Source organism: Moschus berezovskii, chromosome 27 (genome assembly GCF_049115385.1).
Source record: "Moschus berezovskii isolate FMDL1 chromosome 27, NW_MosBer_1.0, whole genome shotgun sequence".
Classification (NCBI taxonomy): Eukaryota; Metazoa; Chordata; class Mammalia; order Artiodactyla; family Moschidae; genus Moschus; species Moschus berezovskii.
In genome coordinates this window covers 16,991,686-17,014,782 of record NC_142486.1, presented here as the reverse complement: position 1 = coordinate 17,014,782, position 23,097 = coordinate 16,991,686, and the positions used below count along the sequence as shown (strand labels likewise).

The 23,097-nt window shown below is 44.0% G+C and overlaps 1 protein-coding gene across 5 annotated transcripts in view; it reads left to right on the top strand.

Annotated features, from left to right (window-relative positions):
- The window catches only part of KATNIP (katanin interacting protein), a 231,358-nt gene that overhangs the window by 88,175 nt on the left and 120,086 nt on the right, over positions 1–23,097 (top strand). For all 5 annotated transcript variants that reach the window (XM_088832877.1, XM_088832876.1, XM_055409734.2 and 2 more), the window contains 2 exons: positions 1,534–1,659; positions 22,565–22,832. In XM_088832877.1, coding sequence (XP_088689003.1) covers positions 1,534–1,659; positions 22,565–22,832 — 394 coding nt within the window. The remainder of the gene's footprint in view (positions 1–1,533; positions 1,660–22,564; positions 22,833–23,097) is intronic.

The window sequence follows — 23,097 nt, the reverse complement described above, 5'->3', positions numbered from 1 at the left end:
AGCCAGCGAGTGAGCAGGTGGAGCAGAGCTTCTACACACAGCGGGCAGCGGGCACAGAGGCCCCAAGGAGGGAAGGCAGCACAGAGGCTGGTGTGGCCGGAGCTGAGCCTGCAAGAGGGCGAGGAAGAAGGGGTGAGGCCAGAGATAGAGCCAAGGCTCAGATGACACCGGGCTTTGAGAGCTGTGCTCAAGATTGAGGGACTCTACTGTGAGTCAGAGGAGGAGCCATTGTAGGGTTTTGAGCAGCTTAACAACTCCAGGGGAAGGAGGGCACCTCCTTTTCTTTCCCGAGCGTTCTGCTCAAGTGCCCGATCCTGGTCACGTTGGCTCTCTTTGGGGTGTGTGTTGGAACAGTTAATAAGTCTCCATCGAAATGCCTTTGGCTCCGTTTAAGGACCAGGAATGAAAGTACATATTGTTTTCTATGATTAAATTATCCTTTTTCCCCTGATAATGCATGATCAATATTAAAAATCCAAAATGATGCAAAGACTTTTAAAAATAAAAGTCCTCTCATAATCCCACCGCCCTGGAGACTATTCCTGTGAATAGGTAGGTACGTGGCTATGCAGACTGAAAATTGCATATATGCATTATATTCCTTGAAAGTATGTATCAGTTATATCCAACTTGAGATAGTTGATCAGAAATGTTCTGGTCCTGGACTAGTCCCAGTGAGTGGTGTTTCCTGCGGTTAGTTATCTTGTCAGTCCCTGAGAGCATGACAGGTAATGGGAAGGTTTGCCCACTGTGGCAACTTCCAGAAAGCCTTCTTGAGTTTTTCTTTCCATCGTGTAGCTCCTGGAGTGGCGTGAATTAGATATTAGCCCACAATTACGATTCAGGGCTTTGAAGTCATTGCTGACACCTAGAGACCCGTGCCAACCCATGTGCCACCAGGAGGGCTGCCACGTATGGACTCTGCTGCGGCCCATGACATCTCACCCACCTGCTGGTGCTGTGTAGATTGTGGTATTTCCCCCACTGGTGGAGCACCCCCCAGTGACACACCTGTCTCACTCTGTCCCGAGCAGGGCTCTTCAGTAAATCCCTTCAGTCACCCTCCATTAATTTCAACGGTGAGACTTAAGGAGGGATTTTTTTTTTTTTTTAGGGCAGTTCTCGAGCTTGGGAACTTCTGCAGTTTTAGATTACCATATAAATAACCTTTAAGCAAGTGCCTTTTTTTTTTCTTTCTTTTTTATTGTTATTTTCACATAAATGGGATTATACCATCTAGGCTCTTTGATAATCCCACAGTTTTTAGGCAACAACATACTGGGGCCATATCACTCAGACATCTGAACCCAGTGGCTCGGGTTGTTGGTGGTCCCGAGTCTGGATCCTGGTCCACTTAATAGCTGTGTCTTGAAGTGATGTTGGCAAAGCAGGGGTGAGTTCCAGCAGATGAACTTGAAGAGTGAGAATGAATGGGGGGAGGCACGGAGACCAACAGAGGAGCAAGAGGACCCCGTTCATCTCCAGGGAGGTAAGTTGCTTTTACCACGCCCAGTTCTTTCTGCTTGTCCTTAGGATACCAAATCTCCCACCAGCACCACGCCCTGTGATTTTAATTTCTCCCTTCCGAACGCAAAAGGACCCGACCCTCCAAGCAGTGCGGACAGAGAAAGGATCCTCTTAACTATTCAGGATGTAATGGTAAGATGGACTTTCAGATCCTAACTGCCAGCGGTCAGGGTCTTCTCTGCACTAAAATAGCTGGGCCATAGACCCCCATGGGAGAATCTCCATTTACACCTGGGAACACAGCACAGATCACAACAGGATTGGATGTAAAAAAAAAAAAAACACCTCTGGTCCACCCACCAGGTTTCAAACCACACATGAGAGAACTTGACTTGATACCGTGCTTTGCTTTGCTTTTTTAAAATTGGACTGTAATTGCTTTACAGTGTTGTGTTAGCCTCTGCTGTACAACATAGTGAACCGGCCACACGTATACATATATCCACTCCCTCTGGAGCCTCCCTCCTACCCCTGACCTGACCCGTCCAAGTCATCTCAGCACAGAGCTGAGCTCCCTGTGCTGTACAGCAGCTCCCCGCTACGTATCCGTCTTACACGTGGTTGGGTATATATATCAGTGCCTACTCTCTCAATTCAGCCCCCCACCCCGCTCCTTCCCCTGCCGCGTCCACAAGTCTGTCCTTCACATCTGTGCCTCTATTCCTGCCCTGCAAATAGGCTCATCTATACCATTTTTCTAGACTCCTTATATATACATATGCATTAATATAGGCTCTTCTGCTTTTCTCTTTCTGACTGACTTCACTCTGTGTGACAGACTCTAGGGTCATCCGCCTCACTTTCGTCGTTTTCTTGAATGATAGTGAAAGCTCACATTAAATGAGCACTTACTCAGTGACCAGTACTGAATGGAGAATAAATCATCCATCACTGCTTTCATTAATGCTGTGAGTTAAGTGCTAGGTAGTTTCATTCTCCTTTTATAGTTCGAGGAAAACAGACATGAGAAATGAGGTCACTTGTCCAAGTCTCAGAGAAGCCCAGACTGGAAGCCCTGACTCCTTGTTCCATGAAATTAGCAATCACAAGCCAGGAATCACATTACGTTGTTTTTGCTTCTGAAAGGGCCCAGGTCTCCGTAGGGGCAGGGTCTATTATGAATATTACTGATGCTCTGCCTGGGAGGAAGGTGTTGAGAGGTGGCCATCCATCAGTTACGTTTTAAACAATGATAGAGAAGACCTCTCCTCTGCCAAACACTTCCCCACTGAACCCAAGGCTGGGAACATTGATGAAAAATGTTTTTCAAAAGTGAAATCCAATGGGGATACAACCAGACAAAGCCAAATTGAGGGACAGTCTATAAAACAACTGGCCTGGAGTCTTCAGAAATGTCAGTTTCATTAACAGACAGAGAAAGGCTGTTCCAGGTTAAAGGAGGCTCAAGAGAGATCACAGTTCTGTAATGTGAAATCTTGAGGGGAGGGGCAAGTGGTTTAAGTACAGTTTGGGGAAATTAATGAAATTTAAAAATTAACCATATTATATAATACTGTAACCATGATAGAAAATAATATTGTGTTGATGTTAAATTTCCTGAATTCGATACTTGTATTGTGGTAATGTAAAAGGTCCTTGTTCTCCGGTCTCAGAGAACTGGTGAAGAGTTGATGAATGTAGGTGCTGGGTATTTGGGTATTCATTGCACCCTTCTATTACACTATGCTGATAAATTTTCTGTGGGTTTTACATTTTTTCAAACTAAGTTTTTAAGAAGCTATGTCATTAAGGAGGAGGTAAGCTGCTTCAATAGAGCTAAGCATCAGCAAAGAAAGAAATAGAAAAAAAGTGAAAAACTGAGACCTAGGTTTTTGTTTTTTTTTTTAATTAGGATTGTATTGAGTCAGTTTCTAGATTGTGCTACCATTATATGAGATGTTACTATGGGGGAAACTGGATGAAGGGGACACGAGATAGCTTGGTATTGTCTGCAATTAGTTCAAAATACAAAGTAAAAAGCTAACTGAATAAAATAAGCACACATGCCCAGGTTCCATCATCCAAAGGTTTTGATTCTGATCCTATTTAGGCTCAAACAAGATTCCTCTTTTTAGGCTCCCCACACGATTACATAATAGTTGAGAACCCGGCTTCCCTTGTGGCTCAGCTGGTAAAGAATCCGCCTGCAATGCAGGAGACCTGGGTTCTGTCCCTGGGTTGGGAAGATCCCCTGGAGAAGGGAAAGGCTACCCACTCCAGTATTCTGGCCTGGAGATTTCCATGGACTACAGTCCATGTTATCGCAGAGTCAGACACGACTGAGTGACTTTCACTTTCACTTCACTTTGAGAACCACCATTATAAGGAAAAGAGAGAGAGCCGTGGACCCTAACATTTGACAGGCACAGGAGTCACTAAGCATATTTGTTTAAGATGCATGTATTAGGTCTGTTTGTTAAGCTAAGAGACTTGTTTATGGGTGGTCACATAGTTTTCAACAGACGAACTCCTGGGGATTCTGAATCAGAAGGTCTGAAGATCGGTCCAGTTCAGTTCAGTCGCTCAGTCGTGTCCGACTCTTTGTGACCCCATGGACTGCAGCACGCCAGGCCTCCCTGTCCATCACCAGTTCCTGGAGTTTACTCAAACTCATGTCCATTGAGTCAGTGATGCCATCCAACCATGTCATCCTCTGTCGCCCTCTTCTCTTGCCTTCCATCCTTCCCAGGATCAGGGTCTTTTCCAGTGAGTCAGTTCTTCGCATCAGGTGGCCAAAGGATTGGCGTTTCAGCTTCAGCATCAGTCCTCCCAGTGAATATTCAAGACTGATTTCAGAATATTCAGGACCGAAGATTAGAGTCAACTTCACATGGAAGGGGTTCAAATGGAAGGGTTTTTGATGTCATTTGAAGTTTGTGGCTTGGATTTGGGGGCTCTAAAAGAAAGAAATGTTAAAATTGGAAGTTAAAATTCCTCTACATCATATAAAATTAAAATAACTGTAAAGATAAAAAATAAAACAGCAACCACAAAATTCCATAGGTTCACAAAAGCCAGAAAAGGATGGGAGGGGCTCTGCCCTTGTCTTCAAACCACATCCTGCACTTCTGCGAACTCAGTCAGGAGAGGATGTCACTTAATAAATGAACGATGCGAAAGCATAATAGCTCCTGGCAGTATCTCCTGTGTTATAGATCAATTTCTATCCAGAATATCGACCATACATATTGTAAAAGACTAAATTATGTTTACCATACATACTCTTTTTAAGAAGACAAGGAAGTCAAACTATTTTAGAAGTGTTTTAATATAAAATTATTTTATTTAGGTTTTTGACTAAATTATTTAGGTTATTTAAAGAGGTGAATTTCAGCGAGACAGAAAACTTGTGTTATTAAGGCATTATTATATTAAGACAATGAATATGCACCCCTCATATTTGGTTTTCTCACCTTGGTCACATTCAAAACATGTCACACGTTCAAAAGATGTCTCAAGCTTGAGAAAAAACAATTCATAAAAAATAGGGGCATGTAAGAGAGGATTTGTTGTTGTTGTTCAGTTCAGTTCAGTCACTCAGTACTCTCTGACTCTGCGACTCCACGGACTGCAGCACACCAGGCTTCCCTGTCCTTCATTACCTCCCAGAGTTTGCTCAAGCTCATGTCCATTGAGTTGGTGATGCCATCCAACCATCTCATCCTCTGTCATCCATTTCTCCTCCTGCCTTCCATTTTCCCCAGCATCAGGGTCTTTTCCAATGAGTCAGCTCTTCGCATCAGGTGGCCAAAGTACTGGAGTTTCAGCTTCAGCATCAGTCCTTCCAATGAATCTTCAGGACTGATTTCCTTTAGGTTGGACTGGTTGGATCTCCTTGCAGACCAAGGGACTCTCAAGAGTCTTCTCCAACACCACAGTTCAAAAGCATCAGTCCTTCGGGTCTCAACTTTCTTTTTGGTCCAGCTCTCATATCCATACATGACTACTGGAAAAGCCATAACTTTGACTAGACGGACCTTTGTCGGCAAAGTAATAGCTCTGCTTTTTAATATGCTGTCTACGTTTGTTATAGCTTTTCTTCCAAGGAGCAAGCGTCTTTTAATTTCATGGCTGCAGTTACCATCTGCAGTAATTTTGGAGCCCAAGTAAATAAAGTCTGTCACTGTTTCCATTGTTTCCCCGTCTATTTGCCATGAAGTGATGGGACCGGACGCCATGATTTTAGTTTTTTGAATGTTGAGTTTTAAGCCAGGTTTTTCACTCTCCTCTTTCACTTTCATCAAGAGGCTCTTCAGTTCCTTTTCGATTTCTGCATAAGGGTGGTGTCATCTGCATATCTGAGGTTATTGATATTTTAATCAGTTATGACTTGGAAAAAACTGTGCTCAAATTCAAGATAAGGGTAGATGCATGGGTGCTCAGCCACTAAATTGTGTCAGACTCGTAATCCCAGTAGCCTGCCAGGCTCCTCTGTCCATGGAATCTTTTAGGCAAGAATAGGGTTGCCCTTTCCTTCTCTGGTAGATCTTCCTGGCCCAGGGATCAAACCCACATCTCCTGCATTGGCATGAGAGTTCTTTACTACTGAGCCAATAGGGAAACCCAGGAAGGGTAGATAGGTATGGATAAATGGAAAATGTATCCAAATGGAAGGGCTTGGACATGTGACCTCAAGAGCTAGCTTCAACATGCAAGCGTGTTCAATGGCTGGCCTGGTGTTGTACTGTAATCTTCCTTGTTGCTGTTTTATTTTAAATTAGAAAACTTTTATTCTGAGCCTGAACCCTTCAGTTTGCCCTGGTCTATGTTGCCCTCACCACTCTATATTGTCTAATACCAAGGCTCCCATTACTATTTCACATAACAGTACATCTTCTGAAGATGTGGGAGTTTGTGGCTCCTATTTTAGGAAGGAAAAAGAGAAAGACTAGACTCAGCAAGTCCGGAGAGGGTAGTTTGGGCTTTTCTATAAATTCTAGAGGGCCTTGGCTAAGTTACACCCTTTTGGAGCCCCATTTCCTCCTCTGACAAAAAGGAGTAGTTTAGGTATTTTCTGGGCCTGTCAGCTCAGAAATCATAAATCCCAGGGGGAGTTTATAGATGTTCCTGTATGCCAAAATCCAAAGGATTTTGCAGAGGATACATAATAGTTCATGGAGCCCCCTCTCATCTCAGGACTATTTCTGAAGGCTGTTTGCAAGTTACACATTTCGGGCTTGCAACACCCTTCCCCCACCCCAGATCTAAGTTTCAGTTTGGCAGAGACCTGTGCTGTCTCATTGCCTACTGTGTCTCTGGTCCCTAGAACAGTGCCTGGCCTAGAGTTAGTTTGCAAATCTTTGTAAAGCAAGTGAATTGAGTAATTGATTGATTGAATCAATGAGCCAGCGTGGCAGAGATGTTGATTAGGCCCCCTGGCCAGCCCACACATAGCTGAGTTCAGTCATCACGCCGCTAAGTTGTAATTATGGTGACAGTATTTTCCAAACTATGAATCAGGACACATAATCTGACAAAAGATTTTTTGTGCTGCTTGGGGTAGAAGAGTCATTTTGGGAGATGTAGCTTGGATTCTGAAATATTGGGATTTCTGGCAGATGGTGCTAATTAAAATGAATATTTTAAGTGACATGAGTGACTCGTTGGCAGGGGTTGGGGGGAAGAAGGACAGCACTTGGCTTGGGTGTCAGGGTATGGCAGGGCATAGTGGGGACATAGGGAATGGTCTCTACATAGCTCAGCCGACTTGTCATCATGTGGAAATAGGGTCCCAGTGACACCAGCCTTTCTAGTTATAAGAGAAGCCAAGTGTCTAGGCTTGTTTGTGTTGTGATTTTCTCCCATATTTTTATGTTGGTAACTAATTCACAAGGGCTTCAGTGATGAAACCTGATGACTCAGTGGTAAAGAGTCCACCCGCAATGCAGGCGACACGGGTTCAATCCCTGGGTTGGGAAGATCCCCTGGAGAAGGGAATGGCTACCCACTCCAGTATTCTTGCCTGGGAAATCTCATGGACAGAGGAGTCTGGTGGGCTATACTCCATGGGGTCACAAAAGAGTTAGGCACGACTTAGCTACTAACAACAACAACAGCAAAACTGATTCATGATTTTCTGTGGACCAAGCAAAATGTGCCTGCCAGTCATATTTGGTTTACAGACCACCAGCTTGTAACTTGTGATTTAGACAAAGTTTTGTTCCCTCTTGAGTTTTTGGTCCTTTCCAGGGGCACCTGAGTTAGCCCCTCTGGTACCCAGAACCATCAGGGGCATGGTGTCCTGAATGAATGTACCCAGAGATACCTAGCTGGGTAGCTCAGGCCAAAGGACCACCTGGCCGATGGCATTAGACTGGTTCCTGAGAAGGCAGGTCAGACAGCACAAAGCCAGTTGAGCAGAAATAATTCAGTGCTGAGCGTGAATGATTCATGTGTAGTGCTGCTGAGCAAGCGCACATATCCATGAAATGCAGGTCCAGGTCCGAGAGACACAGAAATCCTGTCACCCAACAGCGCATTCCTGTAAGTGAAGATGCTGAATGGTATTTGACTTCCGAAAGCATCCTTTTCAATCTTCATAAAAATGTAAAACGGTCTCTGAATCAATACTGGAATAAATAATATTTTTTTATTTCTTGTATTTATAGCCTACTTAGAATTTCTTAGGTATTTTCATATTATTTTGTGTCATTTTATGTAACATCTAATATATGAGTGATTTCCCATTAGAAAAGATTCAAACAGTTAAGAAGTAAACTGAATAAAATAGGAAAAGCTTTCTCTACCCAGACAAGCCAGGCCCAGCTTTCAGTTCCACTGAGCATGCTTGCTTTCTTTATTTTGTCATTTGTTCATTTATTGTTTTCTGTTTCAGTTCATTTCAACTTTTATCTTGATTCCTTCCCTAAACTTTTTAGTGTATTGCTTTGATTCTCCACCATCCCCGTCCCATACCTGGCTTCTTACTTTATATGCTTAATTCACTTATTTTCAGACTTATTTTCTAATACAGCAATTTTAAGGCTACATATTTTCCTCTGAATACTGCTTTTCCCTTATCTCATAAATTTTGTATGTATATAAGTGTTTTCATTGTCATTTACTCCAATTGGTTTGTGATTTTAGAGTTTTTTTACAGTTTATTTTAGAGGAGTTTTACAAATGTTCTAAGTAGAGAGTTTTTGTCTGTCTGCCTGTGTTAGTTTCTAATTTTGCTGCGTCGTGATTAGAGATTGGTCTGTTTGATTTCTGTTGTTTTGGAAGTTTTAGAGACTTTGTGGGTCTACCAAATCATTTTTTGTGAATGTTCTGTGGTATTTCAAAAGAATAATCATTCTCTTTCTGGTATAAAGTTTTCATGATTTAAGGAAGCTATTAATTGTGCTATTTAACCAGGCAATTATGCAGGTTCCAGTATAGTCCCAGATCACTTTTTTATCAGAATCACTAGCTTCTTATTAAAAATAAATTTAAAATAAAAGATTTTTAATCTAAAATGAAAATAAATTCCCATATTCCATTAAAAGATATAGAGCTGAGTTTAGAAGGGAGCAGGGTGCTCAATATCTGTATTTTTAATAGGACTCCCAGAAAATTCTTATGCTCATTAGCAAACCACTGCAATAGAGTATTACTCAATTTTTGTCTATTTAATCTGGGTGATTTCTGTGAACTTGTCAATTTTCCGTTATATTTTTCTGTTTTGCTTTATATATTTCAAATCTCTGTCATCATGTGCTTATAGAGTCAAGGTGTTTTCTAACAGGTTGTTGCTTTTACCACATGAATATATCAGTATCGTTTTCTTTGTCCTAGAATAAAGTGACGAGCTCTAATTTCAGGGTCCCTACTGTGTATTTTTAAATCACATTTCCTTACATCAATTTTCACAGAACTATGGCTAGAAAAATTTGAGTTATACCTGAGTGTCAATTATAGGTGCAATGTTTTTGCTTTTCTGCTACTTTCTTACTCCCCACCCCAGTCAACCTTGAATTTACTTTCACTTATTTTCATTCAAAGATAAATTGAGGTATGAAGCCCTTCCCCCAGAGTTCAGTCTCAAATGTCCACTATTATGAAGGAAAAAGCCATCCTGACTTCTTGTCTGGACTAGGCGGGTCTTCTCAGTCTAAAGGCTTGTGTTTTTCTTTAGCATTGGAAAATGCCCATTTATTATTATTGTTGTTGTTATTGTTACTATTTTCCTTGTTTCTGTTCTATCCTCTGGAGCTTCTCTTGGATAAATGTTGGCCCAGATCTTCAAGTCTCCTAAGTTTTCTTTCATATTTTTGTCTTTTTATACTGTGTTCTTATGAAATGGTTTGGCTTGAATTTGTAGCACACTAAATAGCTTTTCCTGCTATTTTTCTTTTTTAAAATGTTAATGATAAAATTAAAACTTAAAATGTCTGTGTGCGTGCTAAGTCACATCAGTCATGTCCAGCTCTTTGCGACCCTGTGGACTGTAGCCTGCCAGGCTCCTCTGTCCATAGGGATTCTCCAGGCAAGAGTGCTGGAGTGGGTTGCCGTGCCCTCCTCCAGCAGATATTTCCCACCCAGGAATCAAACCCACATCTCTTCCATCTCCTGCATTGGCAGGCAAGTTCTTTACCACTCGCGTCACCTAGGAAGCCCAAGATCTCTAGTTGTTTCTTTTTTGTGGACGAAATGTCCTCCCCAATCTCTCCAGGGACATTAATTTTCAGTATTCTAAAGTCTTCCTCTATTCCTTTTTAAAAAATTAATTTACTTTTGGCTGCACTGGGTCTTTGTTGCTTTCTCTACTTTCAGCAAGTGGGGGCTACTTTCTGTTGTGTTCAGACATCTCATTGCGATGGCTTTTCTTGTTGCAGAGCATGGGCTCTAGGGTGTAGCTGCTATGCCACACGTGAAATCTCCCCAGACCTGGGAAGGAACCCCTGTTCCCTGCGTTGGCAGGCGGGTTCTTTCCACTAGGAAAGTCCCTTCCTCTACTTACTCTATTAACTTTCTTTCATTGTATGTTTGTTCTTTCGGTAAGTTTTATCTTGTGCCATTCTTCAGGATTTGGATAAATGTTTGGTCATTCTTGGTTGTCTACTCATCTTTGTATCTGAGAATCCTTCTTCTTCTGCCTATTCTATTCGGTGTAACCTGACCCTGATGTTGGCTGGGGCACAACACACTCCTGGAAGCTGTGTGCCTTAGCTCCCCTTCCCGGAATGGGAGCTCCTAGCCCACCTTGGGGACAAGGACCTCCTGGGGCATTGCCCTGCCTTCCTGCCCCAGTGCCCACATTCAGGCATCAGCCTGCAGGTGAACATCTCTCAACTTAGTACAGCTGGGGAGGGGCCAGCAGCCCTAAGAACAGGCCTCTGTGAATGCCCCAGGGCTTCCTGTCACTCCACCTTGACTCTGGACTTGCTTTGTGTGCACACGCACACACGCGCACACGCACACGCGCACACGCACACGCGCACACATGCACACGCACACACACACACGCACACACACACACACAATTCCTTCTATGGAAAATTTTACTGCCCTTGTTTTAGTCTGTCGTTTCCTCTGCTTTTACTGCTTCCAAAGTGTAATCTCGGCTTTCAGGAATTCCTCAGAATTTACAGCAATATTCTGGCTTGTTTGCTCTCTATCTCGCCATCGCTATACAATGTCTTTCTCGTGATCTTTCAGCCACCCGCCCCTGCTCTGGGCAGGCTCAGGGAGGCGTCCACAGTACACTGATACCACAGGGTTGGCCCAGGGCGTCACAGCCAGGAAATGGTGCCCATCTGCTTCCTGAGTCTCTGCTCTTTCTTTTACATCACTCCACACCCTCAGACGAGGATGGCTCTCCCCTTCATAATAGTGGACATTTGAGACTAGAACTCTGGGGGAAGGGCTTCAAACATCAATTTATCTTTGAATGAAAATCAGTGAAAGTAAATCCAAGGTTGACTGGAAGGGTGTAAGAAAGTAGCAGAAGAGCAAAAACATTGCACCAGTAACTGACCCTCAGGTATAAAACTCAAATTTTTCTAGCCATAGTTCTGTGAAAAGTAATGTAAGGAAATGTGATTTAAAAATACACAGCAGGGACCCTGAAATTAGAGCTCGTCACTTAATTCTGGGAAGTTTGTGGTCTAGATGCTGCCAGGCTTGAGGTGTAGATTGGTAAGCCTCAGACGTGGGTTCCTGACACTTGTTATGCTTGTAATTTCTTATGGAATAGCTGTCTTTGTTGCCAGATTATAAATTTCACGAGAGCAGGGACACTGTCTTATTCATCACTCTGTCCCTAGCACTTAGCAATCAGACCTGCTTATGGGGACACATATATTCAACAAGAGATGAATGAAAGGAAGGACAGATTAGTTAATTAACCCCTTCCTGTGGGGTAAAAATCATTTCCAGGCAGGTTAATATCTGTAAAATGGTTCACATCAAACAGTAGGAGTTACTGGAAACTATTGCAACTAACAGCGCATGTGAATTCCATTTTTATAAAGTTGTCGATCAAATAAGAGATGAGGGGTTCAGTGTGCATCTGTGACCTCTTCCCCAGAGACTGCGGCTTCCTCTTGAGGACTCTCTTAAAGTATCCAGTGTGGCTTCATGGTCTAAATGTCTGATCTTCTTGTCGGCATTGTCAATAGGGTCTGAGAAAGAAAAAAGAATATGCTGTCATCTCAATGTTAAATTTTCTGTAAAATCTAGACCTCTGTTACAGCAATCATGAAACACTAATTCATAGCTATTATCTCATTGCATCACTTCCACAACCTTGTCAGATTGTCAGGGCAATTTTTCTCACATGTGAGCTGGGGGCTTGAGACGTGCTTGGGGACAAAGGGCGACTGGAGTCGGGCCCGGAACCCACGCCCAGAACTTAGACTGAGCTGTTCCCCTTTCTTACTGTGGTTACAGATTTAATGTTTCATCCACTAACACCAAACACACGCTTTAACATGTGTAGTGGCCTCATGGCAGCTTTGTATCGAAAGTTCTTACAGGCAGATGTGATAAATTTCATGTAAACCAATGGATGATCACAGAGAACCTGACTTTCATCTCACTCTCGAGACCACTGGCGTCTAAGGCACTGGTGCCAGGCAGGGAATAAATGTGGGCACAGGATGAAAAAGCTGGACTTTTGAGACAGACAATCTTTCATCCAAACCTCTGGCTCTGCCCTTTCTAGCCTTATGACCTTGGACTGCTACGTAAGTGAACTGAGCCTGTAAGATAAGGATACCTAGGACTTCCCTGGCAGTCCAGTGGTTAAGACTCTGCTTCCACTGCAGGGGGCATGGATTTGATCTCTGGTTAGGGGAACTAAGATCCCACATGCCCCCCAGTGTGGCCAAAAATTAAAAAAAAAAAAGATAAGGACACCCTCACACAGGGATGGTTGGAGACTGCAAGGAGTTGAGGCTCACTGAGGGGCTAGCTTGGTGCCTGATATGTGGCAAAAGGTTTGTAACTGGCAGGTTGATGTTGTTGATATTATAGTTGCTGTTGCTACTACTGCAGGGGCTTCCCAGGTGGCGTTAGTGGTAAAGAACCCGCCTGCCAATGTAGGAGATGTAAGAGACACCGGTTTGATCCCTGGGTAGGGAAGATCCCCCAGAAGAGGAAATGGTAACCCGCAGTATTCTTGCCTGAAAAATCCCATGGTCAGAGGAGCCTGGTTGGCTACAGTCCATGGGATCTCTAAGAGTGGAACACGACTGAAGTGACCTAGCACGCACGCACGCAGACACTACTATTGCAGACATTTCGTGTGTCATGGTGACCTGTCTGGATTTGCTCTTTTCCCAACCCAACAGAAAAGAGGGAAGACCAGGAATGTCAGGCACTAATCCACTGACCGTCAAACCTCAGCTGCATTTTAGCCACTGGTCCAGCATCCTTCCTTCCCTCCGTCTCCTCCCTGGCTCTCCAGCAAGGAGGCCAATTTGTATACCGCCCCATCATCTGCATTCCACCCATGGTGTTTGCAGCTGGCCTCCATGCAGAAGGCTTTCTGTTGAAAGGGCTTGAACTGAACATTTAAGGGCTGAGCATTGAAATTGCATATAACAAGGTTTTGAAGCGAAGCTGTGAAGTAAGTTTTCACAGAGGCATTCCGGGATGATAGCTTCAAAGCCACTGGTAGATGGCCCAGTCTGGTATCCCTTTGAAGTGTCGGCAGGTTGGCTTTCAGAGCCACCAGCCCAAGGTCCTCATCTTTCCAGATGGAAAGGGGTTTGAATAACTTTTTCGAGGGAATGTGGCTACTTAGTTCAGCTCCCCTTTGCCCCTGGAACAGATGGTTTTCGATCACATGGGCATTATAAGGGCCTAGGTTCCTAAATTTTGCTCTTTCAATGTGAGCAAATGTGTTATTTTCCTTTGTGAAGAAGATAGCAGCCATGCAGAATCTAGGCTTCTTTTATGTATAATACATATATATATATTTACTATATATGTGTATATACATAGTAAATACAATTATGGCATTTACGTTTGAGTTCGTTTAAAAGGAGCAAAACCAAATTGAAACAGAAGGGATGATTGAAATTCAGATTTCTTTATCACAAGTAAGATTTCTTAAAATATCCCATCAGTTTAATAAATTATGAACAAAATATTAAGAGGCCAGAGTTGCCATTTTTTAAAAAAACTCTGTTGTTTCCACTTAAGATGGATTTGAATGGACTCATCTGCTATGGAAAATGATGCCAGGGTACACCCACACTGCCTGCACTCTTCCAGTTCTGTGAGCTTAGCTAAGAGCTTAGGCTTAGAGTGTTACATTTTGTGACCTGCATACGCGTGATTATCTAATACAGTTGACCTTTAAACAACGTGGGTTTGAACTGCATGGGTTCCCATGTACACAGAATTTTTTTTTAATAAATACAGTTCTTATATTTTTGTCTTATAGATCTGTAAGTAGAGGGAAGAGTTTATGCTCCATTATAGATCACAATATGTGGAATTAAAAGAACTAGGATTTGAGTCCTTATCTATCCAGACGGCTTCAGCTTCCTGCTCTTGGGCAAGCCATTGATCAATTCCTTTGCTTTTGAGGCAGAGAGAGCAGTACATGGATTTTCAGCCTCTTGGGGGATCAGCACCCCTAACCCCTTGTGTTGTTCAAGGGTCCCCTGTATTTCTTTAATCACTAAACAACATCAGTGTTCACTATTAGACCTTTCATCACTGCATCTGCTGGTCTGTGTTGCTTTTTAAAATATATTTATTTATTTATTTTTGGCTGCACTGGGTCTTCATTGCTATGCCAGGGCTTTTTCTAGTTGCAGCAAGTGGGGGCTCCTCTCTAGTTGCGGTGAGAGGGCCTCTCACTGTAGAGGCTTCTCTTATTGCAGAGCACAGACTCTAGAACATGGGCACCCAGGCTCAGTTGCCCTGAGTCATGTGGGATCTTCCCTGACCAGGGATCGAACTGGTGTCCTGTGCATTGCAAGGCGGATTCTTGACCACCGGACCACCAGGGAAGCCCCCCATGTTCTTTATTTTGACTTTACTTTTCTTTGTTTGGAGCTTGTCCTCTGGAGATTCTTCCTGAGAAGGACTTATGAGTGGTATATTTCAGTTCAGTTCAGTCGCTCAGTCATGTCCGCTCTTTGCAACTCCATGGACTGCAGCATGCCAGGTCTCCCTGTCCATCACTAACTCCACATGCCTGCATTTTCTTCCTGTTAAGATTGATGATGCTGTTCCTCTCAAATCTGGATAACTGTCAGTTGGATACAGAAAGTCAGGCTGTTCCATCATCTGATGGTGTCAAGTGCTACTGCTCACCCATTTCTGAATCACTCTTTTGGAGAGAAGATGTTCCAGGGCTAGAGAGCAGGGACTTTTCAGACAACTGACTGTTGAGGGTCCTCCACACCACTGTTCCTACCACTCCTATAGGGAATTTAGTTTCAGGAGGAAGGAGCAGGATTTAAACATAAAAGTAAATACCTATTTTTTTTCTATTTATAAAATTGAGAACAATGCTTACAATGAAAAATTAAGTAAAACTGGGCTTCCCTGGTGGTGCAGTGAATTAGAATCCACCTGCCATTGCAGAGGACATGGGTTTGATCCCTGATCCGAGAAGATTCCTCATGCTGCGGGGAAACTAGCCCGAGAGCACCAGCTACTGAGCCCGCACATCTAGAGTGCATGCTCTGCAACAAGCAAGGCTGCCTCAATGAGAAGCCTGAGCACAGCAACAAAGACCCAGTGCAGCCAAAAATATATAAATAAAAATTAATTGCCATTTAAGGTAAAACATTTAAGTAAAACAAAGCTCCCATAATGCCACCCCCAATGAAGAATGTTGTTAATAGTTTGATGTTTATTTTTCCAGGCTTTTTGTATGCCTATGTGTATGTGGCTCAGATGGTAAAGAATCCACCTGCAATGCAGGAGACCAGGGTTCAATCCCTGGGTCAGGAAGATCCCCTGGAGAAGGGAAAGGCTACCCACTCCAGTATTTTCTTGCCTGGAGAATCCCATGGACAGAGAAGCCCTGGCAGGCTACAGTCCAGGGAGTCGCAAAGAATTGGACACGACTGAAAGACTAACACTTTCACTTTCATACATACAAATATGATAATTATTTTAAAAATCAGGTTTATAGGTACATTTGTCAATGTGCTTCTTTTACTTAAACCTGTTTATTTCTGAATAAGCACACAAGATCTGCCTCATTCCCTGTAAGGGCTGCCTGGGGTTCCATGGACACCTGCTCTATTAGTAATGTAACCCACCTCTGACAGATGAATATGCAGATCATTCTCTATTCTAAATGACACCTCAACAGTCTTTGCTGCTGAAGGCTGAAGGATAAATTTCTAGACGGACGGCAGTGAAGGGTATGCACATGGTTCGTTTCTAGTTAGCACTTCTATATCTCAGCCTCCAAAATCTCTCTCAAAAATGCATCTCCCATCCCCACTTCTGCCACCACCTTCCTCTTTACCTACAACTGTCTGCCTTGCATCCATCCTGACCCACCTCTCAGAATCCACATGGCATCCAAGAGCCATAGTGATTTTTTTAATTAAAAAATATATTTATCTATCTGTGCCAGATCTTAGTTATAGCACACGGGATCTTCAGTCTTCATCGTGGCATGAAAAATCTTTAGTTGGGACATGCAGAATCTTGTTCCCCTAACCAGAGATTGAACCCAGGCCCCCTGCATTGGGAGCACCAGGGTAGCCGCTGTTTCTTTTTCTTTATGCGTTGATTGTCTGAGCCTTTGCCATCTTGCTTCTCTGGTGGCTCAGACGGTTACGAATCTGCCTGCAATGCAAGAGACCCAGGTTCGATCCCTGGGTCAGGAAGATCCCCTGGAGAAGGGAATGGCAACCCACTCCAGTATTCTTGCCTGGGAAATCCACAGGGGAGCCTAGCAGGCTACATGTAGTCCATGGGGTTGCAAACAGCAGGACATGACTGAACGACTAACGCTTCCACTGACTTTGCTCACTCCCCACCATTCCCTCAGCCCTTAGTGTAGCATGCCTGTGTGCGAAAATAAAAAGCTGATAATAGTGGCCGCATCTTCTTCGCCCTTGGTTGGACCACGAAAGTGAGTCTGTTTTATAGTTGGATGATCTAGAAGGAGCAGGGATCAGGGCTTGAGGGCACACGTCATGACTCTGCCGTCTAATCATTGTGACAAGTTGGACCTGCTTGAAGGTTATAGACCTCAGTTCGCCAACTTGGAGGGACTCAAGAAATTCAATCCCTTAAACTATGAGGTTGCCACCCGGTGAAGGCAACGAAGAGGCTGGAGGGAACCTGCTCAGCTGGCCTTGGGTTCTAGAATCCTAAGGGTTAGTCGCTCAGTCGTGTCCGACTCTGTACCAGGCTCCTCTGTCCATGGGATTCTCGAGGGAAGAATACTGGAGTGGGTTGCCATTTCCTTCTCCAGGGTATCTTCCCAACCCAGGGATTGAACCCCAGTCTCCTGCATTGCAAGCAGATTCTTTACCGTTGGAGCCACCAGGGAAGCTCAGTCCTAATGTCCCAAGCAAATATTTCCTGGAACTGGGAGTGGATAATGGATGACTCTCCTCAGCCTTAGACATTAGTAGGCAGGATTCTGGGCCCTGGGACTGATCAAGATATCCTGGAAGACACAGCAGTCCCCCAGCTAGGAATCTCCCAGTTTGCTGGCACCCATTTAATCATTTTGACCCACGTAACTGGATGAGAATACTAGGGAGGCAGAAGGAGGGGTTGTCCACTGTTTGTTTTTAATACTTATTTGTTTGTTTGGCTGTTCTGGGTCTTAATATTAGTTGTGGTACATGGGATCTTCGATCTTTGTTGTGGCATGTGGGATTTTTAGTTGTATCATGCAGACTGTTGGTTGCAACATGTGGTGGGATCTAGTTCCCTGACCAGGGATCGAACCCAGGCCCCCTGCATTTGGGAGCAGGAAGTCTTTGCCACTGGACCACCAGGGAAGTCCCAAGGCGTTTGCCCTCTGTTTTCTCACTCAGCCTTGCCTTCACCTCTGCAGAACATAAAACTGAAGATGACCCCTTCTGAGATTGGGAGGAGAGTGGGCTAAGAACAGCAGCCAATTGCTCATCCCATTGTAACAGGAGTTCATGTTATCGTTAGAGTAACTTTCACCCCACCCACCTATCTTGCAGGGTTACTGTGACAATCAAACGAGAGAAGGAGTTGAAAATGTTTCGTAAAGTGCAGAGCATTATTCTGCTGTAAAGGGTTACTGCTTTACAGTCAGTGCCTTTGCTGTTAAACAGCAGGCCACCCAGGAACTCACGTTCCCCTGTGGAGGAGCAGTAAATCTGTTTGTCCTCCAACTGTCCACCACGATCAGACTTTGAAGACATGAGCCACGACCTCAGTCTGGCTTCCATGCAGGTTGCATGGATCATGTCAATACCCTCAATTAGAAGACCTTGTTATTACCTTTTTAAATGACTTTGGTAAATACGTGCTCCCTTTCACATAGGCTTTTTCAGTCACACCACCACTGACATTTGACCAGATCATTCTTTGTTGTAGGAACTGTCCTGTACATTCTAGGCTGTTTAGCGGCATCCCTGTTTAGCAGCTTTACCTACCAGTTGCCTCTAGCACTCCCTCCCCCTAGTTCCAACCAAAAACATCTCCAGTCATTGGCAAATATCCCCTGGGGGGCAGAATCATCCACAGTTCACATCACTTCTTTAATAAAACAGTTCAGCGAGGTCAGGATTTTTTAGCTTATTTTTAGGGATATCAAAATGCAGATCAGGGAAGTTAAATTACTTGCCATGAGTCACATCACTAATGTCACCTCCTAGGCAGGTGGGTGCTCTCCACCCCTACCCATAAACTGACATAAATTAGTCATTCAGCAAATAATTGTCAAGCATCTACTATGTGCCAGGCAGTGTTCTATTTGTTCAGTAAATATCACTGATACTTGACATTGGGCAGGGTGGGAGGAAGAGAGGAGTAATAGGTAGGTAGCTGTATTAGCGTCCTGGGAAATTCCCTGGTGGTCCAATGGTTAGGACTTGGTGCTTTCGCTGCCCAGGGGTTGGGCTTGATCCCTGATTGGGAAAACTGTAAAAAAGTGAAAGTGTTAGTCACTCAGTCGCGTCTGACTCTTTGCAACCCGACCCCATGGACTGAAGCCCGCCAGGCTCCTCTGTCCAAGAAATTCTCCAGGCAAGAATACTAAAGTGGATAGCCATTCCTTTCTCCAGGGATCTTTCCGACCCAGGGAGGGAACCCGGGTCCCCTGCATTGCAGGTGGATTCTTTACCGTCTGGCCACCAGGCCACCATCTGGCCAAGTGATTGGGAAACTAAGGTCCCTCAAGTCTCGCGGCATGGCCAAAAAAATAAAAAGTTTCCTATTGTTGTTGTTAACAACTTACCACAAACTTGGTGGTTTACCTTAAATTATGGAGCTCAGAAGTCCAAATTCAGCTTCACTGGTCTAAAGTCAAGACATCCTCAGACCTATGTTCCTTCTGGAAGCTCTAGGGGAGAATCCATTCGCTTGCCTTTTCCAGCTTCTAGAGGCCACCTACATTCCTTGGCTTGTGCCCTTTCTTCCTTCTGGGCCAGCAGTATAGCCTCTGCTCTCCTTCCTACCCTCTGCTTCCATCCTTATATCTTCTCCTTCTGATGCTGATCTTCCTGCCTCCTCTTAGTAGGACCCTTGAGATTACATAGACCCTCCCTGCATATCCAAGATAATCTTCCCTATCTCAGGATCATTAACTTAATCACATCTGTGAAGTCTGTTTGCCAGGGGATGAGAACATGGACATCTTTGAGGCCCACAAAAATCTGCCCTCTGGCCCCGAAAGATTCACGCTGCTGCTGCTACTGCTGCTGCTGCTGCTAAGTCACTTCAGTCGTGTCCGACTCTGTGTGACCCCATAGACGGAAGCCCACCAGGCTCCCCCATCTGAAGGGTCCCCAAAGTCTCAACCCATTATAGTGGGTTAAGTCCAAAGTATCTTCTAAGTCTCATCTCAAAACTCTCAAATCTCATCATTTACATCTAAATTGTGTAGGAGTGAGACTATGAGTGTTACTTTTCTTAGAACAAAATTTCTCTCCCTCTGTGAACTTGTAAACTAGAAAATGAATTATCTGAAATACAGTGGTGGTTCAGGCACAGTATTACAATTACAGATGTTCTCGTTACAATAGACAGAAAATTAAAGGAAAAAAAAAAAAGAGTCACCAACCCCAAGCAGTTTTGAAATCCAACTGGGCAAACTCCATTAGGTTTCAAGGCATGGGAATCATTCTCTGTGGCTCAGGTTTGCACCCTCTGGGCCCATGGCTCCACCCTGAGAGTCCTTCTTCCTCTTCCATGAAGGGTAGCGTGTGTTTGCAGCTACACAGTTTTATCAACCTGTCTCCTGCCTGTAGAATTTTGGGAGTCTGACAGCTTTCTTTTATTTTGTCCTTCTCCCTCTTATTCAGTCCAAGCTGGCAGTGTTTCTGCTGGTATGACATTCTCAAAAACCACGTGAATTTCCCGTGTATATCTCTAGGATTCACTCCTAGAGAGTGCACGAGAGACTCCGCCACAGATCTTTCCTGGATAATCCTATCTCTATTCCTGGCTTCCACTGAGCTGTCTAAGGGGATTCATGAGTCACATGTCTCATCTCTTCAGAGAACCCTCAGTTTTATTGAATACTCTAAACTGTGGATCCTTCTGAGGTTTTAGCCAAAGGTTGTCCAGCCACACCCTTCCTGTTTTCTCCAGAGCATGCTTTCTTGAGCACATGAGTGCTGTGCTCAGTCACTCAGTCACGTCCAACCCCATGGACTGTAGCCCACCAGGCTCCTCTGCCCATGGCGATTTTCCAGGCAAAAATACTGGAGTGGGTTGCCATGCCCTTCACCAGGGGATCTTTCCAACCCAGGGATTGAACCCAGGTCTCCCACAGTGCAGGTGGATTCTTTACCATCTGAGCCACAGCCACTTATACCCAGGACTTTCTAACAGTGAATTTCCTAATTTTAGCGTCTTTTGTGATCTGGATAGGCTGAGAGCTTCCCAAACCATCCAATCCCAGTTCCTTTTTACTTAACAGTTCTTCTCTCAGTCTGTCCCTTTCCTCTAGCATTTTAGTGTAAGCAAGAAGAGGCCAGACTGTATCTTTAACTCTTCGCTTGGAACTCTCTTCAGCTAAATATCCAAGCTAAATATCATTTAAAGTTCCACATACCACATAACTATAGGACACAGTTTGGCTAAGATTCTGCTGCCACATAACAGGATTTTCTGCCCTTTAGTTCCCAATAACATGTTCCTTATTTCCTGAACCCTCACCAGGAACATCTTTGATGTCCATATTTCTATCACTGGGCTTTTTAGGATGATTTCTCTAGGATGATCAAAGTTTTCTATATGGTCTCACTTCATGAGCCCTCACAAATTCACTGGGTCCAGGGATAAGGACTTAAATGTCTTTGGGGAGTCATTATTCAGCCTGTGCTGGGCTGTACATAGTCGCTCAGTCTTGTCCAACTTTTTGCCTCCCCATGGACTGTAGCCCGCCAGGCTCCTCTGTCCATGGGATTCTCCAGGCAAGAATGCTGGAGGGGGTAGCCTATCCCTTCCCCAGGGGATCTTCCTGACCCAGGAATCAAACTGGGGTCTGCTGCATTGCAGGTGGATTCTTTACCAGCTGAGCTATCAGGGAAGCCCCATTATTCAGCCTACCACACAGCTCTTTAAGTTTATGGTCAACTGTAAACGTAATTGTTTCTCATGGTCTCACATCTATGTTAATTATGACAAAGGCTACAGGGATAGCACAGCTAGACTGACAAAACACACTGGTTTCCCCAGACAGTCCAGGGTATACTTCTGTCCCAGTGTAAAGGCAGTAATGCCCTTATTCTGTTTCCAAATTATCCTGGCTTCAGGGATCAATTTTCTGATCACCATAAGTATAGGTCTTAATGCGTGGAGATCTTAATGCTTGGTCTCAAGATTGTAAATCCACAGTCTCATGGAGATTAAACACATACAAAAAATATCAAGCAACTATAGTTAAGAACTAAATGTTACAATGTTTATAGGTGCGTCTAAACATCCTTCAGTATACAGGGCAGCCCCCCACAACCATCTGCCAGACATTTTACCACCTGGAATATCAGGATCATTTGGAGACCTTTGGGATTTCGTAGTCAAGGTGTGGTCCCTGGACCAGCAGCATCTTGTTAGAAATGCAAGTTCTCAGGCCCCATCCAGGCCCACTGAATCAGAAACTCAGGGGATGGGACTCCACCATCTGTTTTAACAAGCCCCCACGTCAAAATTGTTACACACACAATTTAGTGGCATCCTCAGCCTGTGAAGCCACAATTAGTACTATAAATGTTGCTCAGTCCAGAAGGGAGTTGCTCGTTGCCCCTTTATTTTCTCATCTTCAAAGTGAGGATGACACATAGGTTGAGACGGTTTTAGTAAATGTTGGTTTGATGGAAATAGTTCTTTGATTCCTGTGATCTATTTTCAAAGGCATTTTTCCTCAAAGGAACATATTTCATTTTTTCCTTCTCTTCTTGACTTTTGGCAGGAGCTAAGAAAAAGCCTGGAACTTAGTGTCAATCTACAAAGGAAAGAAAAGGATGGTTCCAGTGATGAGTATGACTCTATCGAAGAAGATGTACTCTCTGAGCCAGAGCCTGAGGACCAGATGCTGGTGGGCTGTCCCAGAGATGACTCCCGTCTTTGCCAAAGGGACTCAGTGCAAAAAGATGTTCCCGAGGACAAGGAGACAGAAGGACGCCCTCCCCAGGGCCCAGACACCCTCATAGTGCTGGAATTTAACCCGACTTCCAAAAGTAAGCTCTGTCTTATGTGGCATTTCTTTGCCTTTGATGTCTCTGGATCTAATAGTAGCTCTTAAATTTCCAGCGGTACTTTGATTTTCAGCTTTGCGTAGACTATCTCACAGGCCAGGGTGTATATTAGTTCAGGTCTCTGCTGATTGCCAAAGGTGAAGGCTCTCAAAAGCTTACAAATGATCCTGAAATTCCAGATGGTACAGCCTGGCAGATAGTTGTAGGGGGTTGTCCTGTGCGTTGTAGGATGTTTATCAGCATCTCC